Genomic DNA, 14,943 nt, shown 5'->3' on the forward strand with positions numbered 1-14,943 from the left:
CCCATCCAGCTCCCCTAGAGCACTCTGTGCTGAGGAACCGTGCACAGGCTCCCCTAGGGTTTCTGAATCCTCCCAAATATTCTTATTAGAACCACCCGTTTCTAGCCTCTTCAGTTGCCCAAACACAGCAGCTAGTCCTCAACCCAAGGTCCTACCAGGTCAAAAGGGTCACAGTCCCACCCCCTGCTCTGGTTTCATGGGGATCTTGCCTAGGTCAACTAGTAAGGTACTATCCTCGTTTATCAACAAGCCTCTTGAGAGTTATGGTTCCTACCACAAATCAGCTCCCTGCAGTGGATCATCTCAGAGGAGACTGAATGAGCTCCTGTCCAGCCCTGTGTCTGGAGACCCATCCTGGACCATAGGGTCCCCTCAGCATCCTGGCTCCGATAAGGTCTGGTTCGAATCTCTGGTCTCTCCCTCCGACATCTTCCTAAAATAATATCGAGTGAAATTATTTCTTCTCTTCTTTTTTTTTCTTTTTCTTCCACTGAGATTATCCTCAGATGAGGCATCCAAGGGATCACATAAATCTATGTAGAAGTATTTATCTTAAGTATCCTAAGTATCTTCAATCTATATAGAAGTATTTCAGGCGATTTTGACATTTTTTGTATTTCTAAAGTTATATACGAAGAGAATATTACTGTTTTTTTTTTAAGAGGGAAAAATTTTTTTAAGACTATTTATTGGGGCGCCTGGGTGGCGCAGTGGGTTAAAGCCTCTGTCTTCGGCTCAGGTCACGATCTCAGGGTCCTGGGATCGAGCCCCGCATCAGGCTTTCTGCTCAGCGGGGAGCCTGCTTCCTCCTCTCTCTCTGCCTGCCTCTCTGCATACTTGTGATCTCTGTCCAATAAATAAATTTTTTTTTAAAAAAGGACTTTATTTATTTATTTGACAGAGAGAGTGAGAGAGCACAAGCAGGGCAGACAGTGGAGAGAGAGAGAGAGAGGGAGAAGCAGACCCCCCACCAAGCAGAGAGACCAATGCGGGGCTTGATCCCCAGACCTCAGGACCATGACCTGAGCCGAAAGCAGATGCCCAATCATCTGAGCCACCCAGGCGCCCCGCGACTATTACTTGTTTGATCATGACAAAAATCATTGAAAGTTCTAAAAACCCTAAGTCCCCACCCCTGCTATCAAGAAACTAAGCAAGCAACAGAACCAGATTTAACTCAGTGTTGCAATTCTATAAATCACACCAATCAATATGTTAAAACTCCCATGGAAAAGGGGGACAAGGTGCATGAACAGATGAGAAATTTCAGGGGAGGGAAACTAGAAAGGGTCAGATGTTAGAAACAAATGTATGTTAGAAACAAAAAGCACTGTAAGAGATGAAGAACGTATTTCCCAAGTTCATCTGGAAGACTCACACAGCTGAGCAAAGAATAGGTTAACTTGACAAGTCAACAGAAATGGCCCAAAATACAACAGAGGAAAAGAGAGTGAATCAGTTTTAGCCATGCAAAGCATATTTTTATGTCAATCACAGGCAACATTTTAAGAGCCTAAAACTTCCTCTTCCTGGACAGAAGCCAGATGCAAGGACATCTTAACTAGCGTCCTTCTGAAGGTAAAATGATTCTAACGAAGGTGCACAATCCTCATTTCCTCATGTGCGGATCCAAAGATGCAGAGATTAAAAACCTTGGAAAATTCTGCACCTCAAACAATGGTATGTCAGATGTTCCCCTAGAGTGAGAACAGGAATTCAGATAATGACTTCTCAACATGGCAACTCTATTTCAGTTTTTACTTTTGAACCTGTTAATGAACATGATCCCTCATGATGCTAAGAAGTGAGCAGAATATTTGCCGTTCTGAGATTTTACAAGGTAGACACCTCAAACAAGGCAAAGTCCCAATTTTCAGAAAATGGATTACCAATGAAGTAGAAAATTAATATCCCCCACTTTATTAAACCCTGTATTGATCCCTGGCAATGTGCTCCGAAGGCTTTCTGGATGAATGTCTTATAAGCACTTAGAAAAAAGAAGGAAATCCCTGGGACCAGCAGTTTCCAGGTGAGCAGGTTCTGGCAAGCAGAGCCTACCTCCCTTTTTGAAACAGGAAGTTGGTAGGAGTTGTGGGGAAAGAGAGGTTAGCTCACAACACAGGGCGCTTGTGTGCAGACACAGTAATCAGTGGTTTATATATTCTTCACTATTATTTCCTTCCCCATTTTACAGATTATTATCCTCATTCTATAGATGAAAAAACAATCCACCCAAAGGATCACACAGGTGTATCTGGTCTCAGAGAACTGCGCTTACCTGCAGATGTAGCGCAACTAGACTTTGCCCTTAGAACTCCATGAAGAAATGAGGTTGGATGATCAGAGTCTGGTGCCTTCCACTAACTGCACCAAAATGGCCCTAAAATGACTGAAAAGTGTCATCCTGCAAGCTTATGCATTCCTTGCCTATATCGAAATTTTGGTGAATGACAAATAAGCTCTGCTTATTAAATGTATGTTAAATAAAACTAGAATTAACAACTTACGTAATAAAAATGGTCAAAGGAAAATGCAAAATAATCTTGAGGCCGGAACTCTGACCTGATATCAACAGGAACAAACACAAAGGGCTGCATTTAGGTGGAAATCACAGAGATGCAGAATGAAAGAAACTAGCAAATAAGGATGTATAAGAAAAACAAAAACAAAACTCCTGGGAGGTTTAGGGCATTATCAGTCTAATGTGAGCCAGCACCCAGGGCTGTTGCGGAAAAGCCTCAAGAATCAAAAGTGAGATCTGTGGAAGGATGCTGTATCCAGTGTTCTGAGGAATTGCAAATTATGTTGTCAAGGACTATCTGCGGAAGCCATCAAGCTTAGCTTGGACAGGATGACATGATAATGGCCTTTCAATGCTCAAAGAGCTTCTAGGGGGGAAATGAGGGTGTGTTGCTCCCAACAGTAGTGCACAGTGTTTGATTAATATCAGAAAGGTGGACGCAGGTCCCAGGAAGGAAGGCTTCCCACCCATTCCAGGGCCCAGCAATGGCGCCCCCTCTGCCTCTAAAAGGATCAGGAAGGCGGCTGGTGAATATCAAGTCTTTAACTGGACTTTGCCATCTCTCCAAGGCCAGGGTTCTGTCTGATGCTCTATAACTCAGAGAGAGCTTCCAGTCTCACTCCCCTGGGGGGCATCTGCACGAATCATACAGCAATGGCATGCCAATGACCTGAGACCACAGGGCTCTCTGCATCTCCTCTCCTCTTCTTGGAGCAACGGATACCATGGAGGCACTGTCTCAGCCCTCCTTGTGGACATGACCCTCACCTCAAAACCAGTGTGTCAAAGCCTTCCTGCCAAAGAATCCCAATATCCAACTTCTCTCTTCTCGTCAGAGGCCATACCAGACTCCTGGCTGCCCACACTCAAAACTGTGACCCTTTCACGCATCCATAAAGAGAAACCCAAACCTAGGAGGCTTTTCCAAAAAATGTCCCCATATTTCCATTATTCTGTTTCCACAGCAACTTGTGACCAGGTGTCACCATCTCACAATTCTGACAGTGTGCAAGCATGCCTGTCCCCACCCATGACGAAAGAGGCCCAGAGATCGGTGATCGGCCCCCTGGGGCACAGCTGAGAAAAATTAGATTCCACAGCACGGACAGAAAAATGGAGACAGCGGGGTGAGCCAAAGTGGACAGTCGTCCAGAGAGTGCAGATTCCATGACGGCATCTGGAGGCATCCCTGGAGAACCCACGGGAGGTGGGGGGCCCTGGGGCCTCCCCGATGGGCCAGAAGGGGATCCACAGAGAGAGACAGACTTTCCGTGTTGGAGTGACACAAGGCCAGGCTGTACAAGCTAAATCATTTCACCTCAATTAATTAGACTTCCAGATGTATGAAGAAGAAAAAAACCCATGCTGGGTGAGTAGTCATGGGACGGACATGGGCTTCTTACCTCTGACTGGGGAGCTTAAAGATGGGCCTGTGTAAATATAATGAAACACTTTATTGAAAACCCTTTTTTTCCCCCTTTCTTTTAAAAAAGTGATTATTTGGCTGCAATTGCCTCATTTTCTCCTCTGGCTAGGAGTCTCAAATATCTGCAAATATGCATTGCACAATGAGCCCCTGGCAGGCTGCAAAATCACATCTTGTTGCCTTTCATGGAAGGAAAATGAAGAATTATGAAAACAGAATGACAAAGTTTCTCTAACCCAAGAGTTCATGCATCAGCTCTGTCCCTGTTTAAGGCAAAAGAACAGGATCTTAAGGCAAACCTTCTGGGTTCTGAGAAATCAGATTTAGTCAAAAGAAATCCCTAGGGCCTGATTTCTTAATGTGAATGGGGGAAAGCCTATGTGTAAGAAGGGGATAGAGGCTTCCTTCTCAAGACCTAAGGGTTTCAGGTTGGTACAGCCATGCTTCTTGAAGACTCCTCGCTACCCAGGCATGGGGGTTGGGGGGAATGTCAGGGGACACCACCACTGTTTTGCAAATAAGAGGTGATATCATGAGAATTACAGCAAACGTCAGTTTCATGACTGCTGCCACTGTTGACTTTCAACCACTGGCCCAGAACCGAGCACACCATGGGGAACAGAGCGATACTTTCATCTGACATCACAGTAAGTGGACACGGGCAGCAGGTGTCCCCACAGTTCCCTCTCTCACAACACGGTAAGCTCCGAGGCTCAGGCTGATCATTGGCTCTATTTTCTCACCTTCACAGTGACCGGATCAGGGTTGAGCTCAGAAGCCAGAGACTATTAGGGACCCTCCTTTGGGAAATGAAAGATGGAGAACAAACCAGCACTGAATCCACAGCTGGGAAGGAAGAGATCACTCCACCCTAGACACAGAGCCTGGGGAGAGATGCCCAAGGTCACAAATATACGTGTCCTGAACAGGAAAAGGAGGCTGGGGAGGCTAATTCCTACACACTCATTCTTGAAGACTTTGAATTTTATGATTTCTCCATGTTATTTAGAAAGGCAATAAAGAAGTACTTTTTTTAAAGATTTTATTATTGATTTGACAGAGAGAGAGAGAGAGAGAGAGAGAAAGAGAGAGAGAGTGTGCACACATGAACAAGGGTGAGGGGCAGAGGGAGAGGGAGAGGCAGACTCCCCACTAAACAGAGAGCCCCATGCGGGGCTCGATCCCAGGACCCTGGGATCATGACCTGAGCTGAAGGCAGAGGCTTAATTGCCTGAGCCACCCAGGCACCCTAGGAGGTGTCCTTTCGATTCCCAAGAAACATCGACATGATGGTGTTGAAACACAGTACACTCGGAGCCCTCCTCTCATCTACTGAGCAGAGAAATGATTTCTGTTCGGCCCGTTTCCTTTTTCTCTTCTCTTTTTCTTGTCCTGCCCTGGGATCTCTCCTCTCACTTTTCTCCATCTCCCCCTTTATCTCGGTGCCTTTCTCTCTGCGTGCTCCCTTTCTTCCTCCCGTCCCATCACCTAGACTTTGCTTTCACTCCAGGCCCCTTCCTGCTGATGAGCTAAAAGGCTCTCACGTTTCCTACTTTAAGTATGTTAGGGTTTTGTTTCCCTTTAGAAATAGGGCTGGCTATTGGTGTTTTATCACAGTTGTAATAAAGCTACAAAGATTTCTTTTTCTGGAAGGAGGGGAGGGGCAACAGGAATGGGAGAGAGAATCCTAAGCAGGCTCCATACCCGGCGCAGAGCCGAACTCGGGCTTTGATCTCACTACCGCAAGATGAGGACTGGAGCCGAGATCTAGAGTCAGACGTTCAACCGACTGGGCCACCCAGGCGCCCCCAACGATTTCTTTGTCTACCACATATACCAAAAGTCCATTTCTACTGCAGAATCTCCTTCTATCTCCCTAGACTGTGGGGTCTTCAAAACCAACCAGAGAGCCTTGGGAAGGGAGCAGCTTCCAATAGAATATGAAGGTTGGGGAAGGCTCCCAGCATGAGGAAAGAACAGAAAACACTGAAATAAGAGAAAAGATATAAATCTTCCCTCAGCCTCGCTAAATCAACCAGGCAAAGCCGGCATTTCATTCAGCATCTAAGGTCTCCCACAGCAGGGTGTAAATAGAGTCATTTCTATTTTCCATAGAAAACAAAGCCAGAGAGAGAGAGAGAGAGAGAGAGAAAAGTTCATCAGTCTTCTGAGAGAAACTATGTTATTTCTATTATGAAATGGGATGGGGAGATCTATCAACAGTAATATGAGGAAAAGGAACACTGAGAGGGAGATGTGAAGTGTCAACCATGGATCTGGGATCCAAGCAGTCCCACATATCAGAGCCACAAACAGAGAAAAGGCCCTCCCCACTCTACAAGGGCACCATCACCAGGATTCTGGAAGTCTGTAGGGAACATAAACCTCAAACAGGATCCGTTCTCAGAGTCAAATCTGGGCTGAGCACGCACTCCTGAGGTACAGCAGAGTCTTTGGGAAGCAGGTAATGGGAGAGGTCGGGCTAAGGAATGGGACTCGTCACCAGGAGCTAGAGGCTAGTGCACACCAGCCCTGACAGGTTTGCCAAAGTGGGTGTGGGAGCAAGTATGGGGATGGGGAACAGTCTGGGCTGCCCCCGTGCTCTCCAGGGACCCCCAGAACGTTATGTCGATTCTGTGATGTGTGTAAGTCAGGTTCAAGCCTCCACCCATGCTCTGCCTGACCATGTCACCCACCACACTCACGTGAATCTCCTCCGTGATGCCCCCACCCACCCTCACCCCAGATCTGACCACACTCCAGCCTGGCTTCACTTGCACCTGCTCCGAACAGGATCCCTTCTCACTCCTCCTCAATGGGAGGGGTCTCCTGCGGCCCCACAGGCAGACCCAGGGACGACCACACCGGAGCCTTGCCCCACCTCTGGTATGCCCCAAGCGAAGGGTAACCTTCCTTAGTGGCACAGTTCCAGAGCATGTGGGCCTCAGGCCACATCATGCCTGGATAAAGTCCGCACATGCCGAGATCCATGGGGGAAATGAGAGGGTTGTCCCTGCTACTTTCTCAGCTATGGATGGGGTAATGTTATTTATCTTATCACCGTCCTAGGTGGGTTAAAGGAGATAATGCTCATAAAGCCCCTTCCATGGCGCCTGGTCAACCTTCACTCAATGTCAATTACTTTTCTAACTATCGTAGAGTTGAAAGGCGGCCTCACCTTTAACTACATACAGGAACAAGCATATACGTACATACACACAAAAATATGTCCTTAAGTCACTGAACATACATGAAGATGAAACAGAGCAGCTAAGATTGATACTGTATCTATGATACAGTCTTTTAATTAAGCATTAAGAAACAGAGGTGCCAGAAGCACCCGATTAAAGCTTAAAAGAAAAAAAAAAACATAAAATGAGTTAAAAATTTCAAAAGGTTTTTGCAACTTGAGTGTGTTTTTATACATATAAAATAGTAGTCCTCAGTTGTACTGGTACAGGGCTTGGAACCAAGTGGAACAGGATTTCTTTCGCAAAACCTTCTCAGAGAGGAGAATAGAAAGAAAGGTGTATGACATGCAAACTGAATAAAATGTTCAACTATAACCTTCTCTTACCTTTGACCCAATGAGAGTGTACAGCCACTGAATGGTTTCATTGTGGTTTATTACTCCATTCATCCCATCCACATACAACATAATCTGGCCCAAAGCTACAGAAGAGAAGAGAAAAAAGGAGGAGACATTATAGTTTTACATGTACGTGTAATCTTCAGGGAACATAATAATGTCAGCTGAGATCTTCATATGGTAAGCACACAGTGTGGCACAAACCAAACCTGATAGATTTCCTGAGCTCCAAGATTAGCTAAATCTCATCTCAGAGAGAAAGTGTTGACCATAGCAGTGGAAGCAAGGGCTATTCCTGGTGTCTGGAAGATGCAATTAAGGTACGAAATCTAGTGATTGTTGTCTCTGTGTATCTTGATGTATAAATGCATGTTTGTATGTTTCTATATCTGTGTGCAGTCCCAGACAGGGCAACCCTATCCCTCGGATGGTGTCTGGGTTGTGGCCTCCCACTGGGACCAAGAGGAAAAATCAAGTTTTTAAAAAGCAACCTGGAAGGCCTCAGATGCTATAGGACCATCCCGAGCTCATACAATTTTAATCCTTCAGGGAAGAGATAAATATGTGTTTTATTATTTGCAATTCCTTTAAAAGACTTTTCAGATTAAAAAAAAGAAATGTCAGAAAGCACGAGAAAAATCATTTGTCAGACACCAAGTCCCAGATTCCTACTTAAGCAAACGATAGTCATTATGTATTATCTTTATTCACCAGAAAGAAAATTCAGGTCATGTTACTACCTTTTTAAAAAAGATTATTAATTCTAATTTTTTAGTTCCCTTAATTTAAAAAAAAACATTTGGATACTAGATAATGAATAAACAGAAGTTACATATGCTGAATAGGTCCTTAAATCATGTGTGACCTCCCAAATCTTCTTTCACCATAATTAATTAGCACAGGACTGACATTTTTAAGCAACACTTTGGTTCCTGTTCACATAGGACATCTCATTGCAGAAAACTGGTAAACACAGAGGAGTGAAAATAACTCATAATCCCATAATTTAAGGATAATCATTCTTAATATATGGATCTCTCTTCCATTCTTTTATTATATACACTCATGCACATACACATTTATACGTAGGACATTGGAAAATGGGGCCGAATGAAAATAGTAAAACACAAAATAGTGGTAGACACTAACTCCAAGCATAGAAATATGTGATGTTAAAAAATACTTGTTATCCTAGCCAACAAAAGATCAAACAAAACCACATAATCATTGAGAAAAATGATGCCCTTAAATATGAAAAACTCAAAATTTTAAAATATCGAGCATTTTCCTGACACAAAAAACTGCATTTTTGAAAATAGCAGATTCATATTCTATTTCATGGTGAAACACTGGAGATAGTCCTATTAAGATCAGGAAAAGTAAAAGAATGATGCCCATTAATTCCCATGATTATTTGTTACAGCATTTCAAGCAAATTTAAAAGACATAAAAATTAAAGGAAGGTAGGATGGTTGGAAATGAATACATATTATTGTCATCACTTGCAAGAAATGTAGACTCGGTTAAAAACTCATCTACAGAATTTACAAGGAAGAGATCACAATCATAATCACTTTCCCATCTTCATAAGAAAGATGGAATGTATAATGAAAACCAAGTTTAATGTAAAGCTATTATAGATAAACGGACATAGGAGAGCAAATATGATAAAGGTTTAAATAATTTATTATAAATAATTTATACATTGATAAGAAAATACTAAATGCCAAGAGAAAAAGTCAAAAGCATTTCATAAGAGATGACAAGCTAGTTTACAATAATACACAAATTTGTCCATCATCACTGTAATAAAAAAATTAAAACAATGAGATAGCATTTTCAGTTAAATCACCAGAAGTATTTTTTCTTAAAGATTTTATTTATTTATTTGACAGAGAGAGAGACAGCAAGAGAGGGAACACAAGTTGGGGGAGGGGGAGAGAGAGAAGCAGGTTTCCCACTGAGCAGGGAGCCCGATGTGGGGGCTCGATCCCAGGGTTCTGGGATCATGACCTGAGCTGAAGGCAGACGCTTAACAACTGAGCCACCCAAGCGCCCCTCAGCAAAAGTATTTTTTTAAGAAATAATTAGGTATCAAATGCTAGGGAGTTAAACAAGTAACTTCACACATTATGGGTGGAAAGAAACTGATACAAATCCTATAACAAGGCTACTTAGTGCTGTAATTGTTTTAAATTTTTTTTCCATTTATTTAATGCCCACTGTGTGCCACATTCGGGGGGGTATTTTATATGCATTATTAATACAATAGCCCTCTGCAATGGGTATTTTTACCCCCACTTGACAGAAAAAAACAAAAACAGTAACAAGGCTCTGAATAGTACAGGAATGTACTCTAAAAACGCCAGTGATACCAAGGGGGAGCCCACCTGCGACCAGGGTGGGCAGGCTCCTTTATGTTAGTGCTGGGAGCCTGAAAGTCTTCTCCAAGCTCTTCCCTGTCATGATAATTTCGGGAATCCATCCTAAGGAAATAACCCTAAGGGGGGGGGGTAATGAAGCAGCAGCAAAGATAGTCACTAAAGTGTCACCTGTAATATTAAGATTAACTAGGACCTAAATACCTATCAAAGTTCTAGAACTCAGCTTTGGTAAATGACTACATATTATGTCCTAACCCATAAAATGTTTCTGATAATTAAAAAGTAGAGAATTATAAACATGACATTCTGCGATGAAACACGCAAATCTTCATGAATCGAAAGGAAGGAAAACACATGAAATAGTAAGCGATTGGGTACCTATTCTTTGAATTTTTTTTTTCCATCATAGGCATCAATTATGTCTATAATAGAAAAGTAAATAAATACACAAAAGGAACAAAATTAGACTGTGTAATACAAAGTGTTAGGAGTTCTCAGTTTTCAGAATTTTTTCCTAGCCTATCACTCTCAATGTGCTCCCCCCTTCCCTGAGGAAGTTACAGCCCCCACTTAGGGGAATAGCACCAAGAATTCAGTACTTTCTACCCCATTTTTCCCTTTCTCCCTCTCTTTCCTCCTCTCCCACTCAAAACAAACTGGCAAATCTCTAGGGAAGGGGAGTGTGCAACTCTGTCCTTTTCACATTCTAGTTCTGCCGCTGAAGAAGCAAATCCAGAGACAGATTTTAACCCCTGCCTCTAAATTAGCCTTAAGGCATGGGGGAGGCCATCCACTCTTCTGCCTTTGGAGCGGTGCATCCTTTGGGAGGACTGGAATGTCCAGAAGGCCAAGGACTTGCTACAAAAGGCTGCCAACTGAGATTTAAAGCCAACTGGAATTTCTGTACGTTTTCTGTGACCAGCTTCCTTCCAAGATTCTATTCTTATCAACAAATCACACTGGAGGTAACTCGCCAGAAAGTTCATGTCTAATGGAATTCAAGATTCTGATCGCACCAATTTGTCCTATTTTGATCATCCAAAGCTTTCCCTCTACATCTTTTGTCCCCTAGCCCTAAGGCGGAAGCGTGGCTTCCTGTCAAATCCTCTGCAGACACAAGAGGGCGCTAAATAGATTTAAGTGGGTTAATATCGCGCCGGTTTAATCCCTGAAACCCGCCAACCTAAATGTGGGCCCGTGAATAAAAGTCAAACGGAAAGAAAAAGGAGAGGGCCTGGGTCACAGGAGCCATGAAAAGCAGTGATCAAAAGGAGGAGAAAGAGGAGGCTGTCGGAACAGAGTGGTGGGTAACAGGCTGGGTCTGAGAACAGACTGCCCAGAGCATCTGTTCTTCTGGCCCCAGGGAGACTTTGCTCTAGGTATAGGCGAATACCTGTGCCTCTGCTTCCTCATCTGGAAAGTAAGACAGTAATACTGCAGTATCTACTTCACAGGGGTGCTGTAGGGATTGAGTTAGAACAAGGACTGGCTCAGAGTACATGCTCAAGAATGGTAGTCCTATCGTCCACCTCAAGGCCGCAGATCCTTGTCTACAGAACAGAAGCACACACTGGAAGAATTTCAAAGACCCTGAGCGGGGGAGCAGACCCTCTGCCTCAGGCCAAGTCATCAAAATGTTCTGTGTTTTTCTCTGAACATTTTGTAATTTTACTTCTTTAGATATAGGATCCCTTTGGGGTAAATTGTGTCAATTGTCAGGTGTGGATGGAGATTCATTTTTTTTTTCCCCATACAGATGTCCAGTTGATCGAATACCTTCTGAAGAGCCTATTCTGTTTTTATTTCATTGCTTTTGCCAATTGGCAAAAAAAAAAAAAAAAAATCAACAGGTTATTTTGTGGGGAGCGGGGATCTCCTTCTGGACTCTCTGTTCCATTCATCTGTATATCCCTTTGCCAATACCACACTTTAGAGTAAGTCTTATAATCAGGTAGTATGATTCCGACAATTTCATTCCTTTTCAAAGTTGTTTTGGCTGTTCCTGTCCTTTGGCCTTTTTATATAAATTTTAGAAATAGCTTATCTAAATCTACTAAAAATCTTTCTGAAAGTATGAGAAATACATGAAGTCTATAGATAAACTTTGGGAACTGACGTGTTTGCTAGGTTGATTCTTCTACTCCATGAACCATCGTGTCTGTTAATTTATTTTTATTTATTTATTTATTGTAAAGATTTTACTTATTTGACAGAGATCACAAGTAGGCAGAGAGGCAGACAGAAAGAGAGGGGGAAGCAGGCTCCCTCCTTAGCAGAAAGCCCAATACGGGGCTCGATCCCAGGACCCTGGAATCATGACCTGAGCTGAAGGCAGAGGCTTAACCCACTGAGCCACCCAGGTGCCCCTGTTAATTTATTTTTTTAAAAAGATTTTATTTATTATTTGACAGACAGAGATCACAAATAGGCAGAGAGGCAGGCAGAGAGAGGGGAGGAAGCAGGCTCCCTGCTGAGCAGAGAGCTCAATGTGATACAGGGCTCCATCTCAGGACCCTGGGATCATGACCTGAGCCGAAGGCAGAGGCTTTAACCCACTGAGCCATCCAGGCACCCGTGTCTGTTAATTTGAATCCTCTGATTGTTTTGATCAGTGCTTTGTAGTTTACAGATTCTGTATGTGACTTTTTGCTAAATTTTAAGTCTTTCACACTTTTTGGAGTGATGAGGAATTATATTTTGAAAACTTTTCCATTCTCAACTGCTTATTACTAACATATAGAAATAAAATTGATTTTTGTGTGTAGACCTTGTATCCTGTAACTTTTTAAAATGTATTCTAGGGCTTTTTAGGTTTCATTTTTGTAGATTTTTGAGAACTTTCTACATAGATAGTAATGCTGTCTGTGACCAAGAACCATTTCATTTTTTCTTTCTCAAGTTATAACCTCCTTTGTCCTCCTTGCCTGACTGCAATAGTTAAGATTTTTAACACAAAGTTCAACAGATGTAGTAAAAGTGGACATCCTTGCTTTTTCTCAATAATTGGGGGAAGGCATTTTGTCTTCCACAATTACAATATTAGCTATAGGATTTTTTTAACATCACCCTTCATCAAGGTGAAGAAGTTTCCCCCAATTTCTAGTTTGATAAATTTTTTTAAATAAGTGGATACTGAATTTTGTCAAATGTTTTTTCTATTTCAACTAACATGATCATGTGGTTTTTTTCTTCACAGTGTGAATGTGGTAGGTTACACAGAGTGAACTTCAGATATTTGAACCAACCTTGCATTCCCTCTTGGCCCTCTTGCATTATTCTGATTACATGCTACTGCATTTACTAATATTTGTTGAGGATTTTTGCTTTTATTTTTGCGTTTTGATTCATGAGATATATTGGCCTGTAGTGCCCTTTCTTTGTCTCATCTCCTATCATGGTAATTCTGGCCTCATAAAATGAAGCATTTGGGGAAGCATTCCCTCTGCTTCTGTTTGCTGGGAGAGATCATATAAAATGGGTTTTATTTTGTCTTTAAATATTTAGATTCACCGGGAAACTACTTGGGTCTGTAGATTCCTTTTTAAGAACACTGGTAACTGCAAATTCAATTTCTTTAGTAGACACTGTTAATAATAGTTAAAATAGGGCTAATCAGGTTATCCATTTCATGTTGTGGGAGCATTGGCAGTGTGTGGTTTTCAAGGAGTCGGTCCATTTCATCTAAGGTATCAATTTTATGTGCTTAGAATAGTTTATAGTATTCTATTACTCAGTTAATGTCTGTGAGGTCTGTCATGATATCCTCTCTTCATTCCAGATGTTGGCAAATAGTGACTTTTTTTTCCCATCATCATCATTCCTGGTCATTTTTCATTTCAAAAAATTTATCTTTCTGTTTCACTGATTTCTTATTGTTTTTCTGTTTTCAATTTCACTAATTTCTACCTATTATTTCTTTCCTTCTACTTGCTCTGGTTTTGCTCTTTTTTTTTAATCCTGGTTTTTTAAGGTGAATGTTAGTATTATTTTTTTCTAGAATAAGCACATAATGCTAAAAATTTCCCTGAATGCATTAGTTCAACTGCATCTCATGGTTTCTGATCTTTTTATTTCTAATTTGTTCAAAATGCTTTTTAATTTCCATTGGGAAGTTCTCTTCGACACAGGGGTGATTTAGAAGTATGCTGCTCAATTACTAAGCAGAATGAAATATTCCTATTTTCTTTGTTTTTTGTAGTTTAATTCCATTATGGTCAGAAAACCTATCATATAGTTTTCTTTAAGTTTGCCATAGTCTGGGGGCGCCTGGGTGGCTCAGTGGGTTAAAGCCTCTGCCTTCGGCTCAGGTCATGATCCCGGGGTCCTGGGATCGAGCCCCGCATCGGGCTCTCTGCTCAGCAGACAGCCTGCTTCCTCCTCTCTCTCTGCCTGCCTCTCTGCCTACTTGTGACCTCTGTCTGTCAAATAAATAAATAAATCTTTAAAAAAAAAAAAAAAAAAAGTTTGCCATAGTCTGTCTTACAGCCCAGGAGGCAGTCCATCTTGGTAAATGTCTTATGTGCACTGGAAGAGCATGTGTACCCTACCATAGCTGGGCGGAGTCGCTAAGACACTCAGAGCTGGTTGGCTAGGGTGAGGGGGTGGGGTTGGGGGGCGCTGTTTAGTTCCTCCATAGCTTTGCTGATTTTCAGGCTACCAGTTCTGTGGATTACCAAAGAGAGGAATGTTCAAGTCTCCAGCTATAACTGACCATTTTTTACTTATTATTTCAGTTAAGTTTTTGCTTTATGTATTTTGAAGGTCTACAGGTTTTTCTTTTCTGGGTGAACTGACCCCTTTCATCATTATAATATCCCTTGTTTGTCCTTTCTCTCTCTCTTTTTTTCTTTTTTACTTTATTATTTTTTTTAAAGATTTTACTTATTTATTTGACAGACAGAGATCACAGGCAGGCAGAGAGGCAGACAGAGAGAGAGGAGGAAGCAGGCTCCCTGCAGAGCAGAGAGGCTGATGCAGGACTCCATCCCAGGACCCTGGGATCACGATCTGAGCCGAAGGCAGA

The 14,943-nt window shown here is 42.3% G+C and overlaps 1 protein-coding gene across 10 annotated transcripts in view; it reads right to left on the minus strand.

Annotated features, from left to right (window-relative positions):
* The window catches only part of FHOD3 (formin homology 2 domain containing 3), a 461,736-nt gene that overhangs the window by 182,897 nt on the left and 263,896 nt on the right, over nt 1-14,943 (minus strand). For all 10 annotated transcript variants that reach the window (XM_032310983.1, XM_032310980.1, XM_032310982.1 and 7 more), the window contains exon 6: nt 7,525-7,619. In XM_032310983.1, the coding sequence (XP_032166874.1) occupies nt 7,525-7,619 (95 nt within the window). The remainder of the gene's footprint in view (nt 1-7,524; nt 7,620-14,943) is intronic.

The sequence above is a fragment of the Mustela erminea genome, chromosome 13 (genome assembly GCF_009829155.1).
Source record: "Mustela erminea isolate mMusErm1 chromosome 13, mMusErm1.Pri, whole genome shotgun sequence".
Lineage (NCBI taxonomy): Eukaryota > Metazoa > Chordata > Mammalia > Carnivora > Mustelidae > Mustela > Mustela erminea.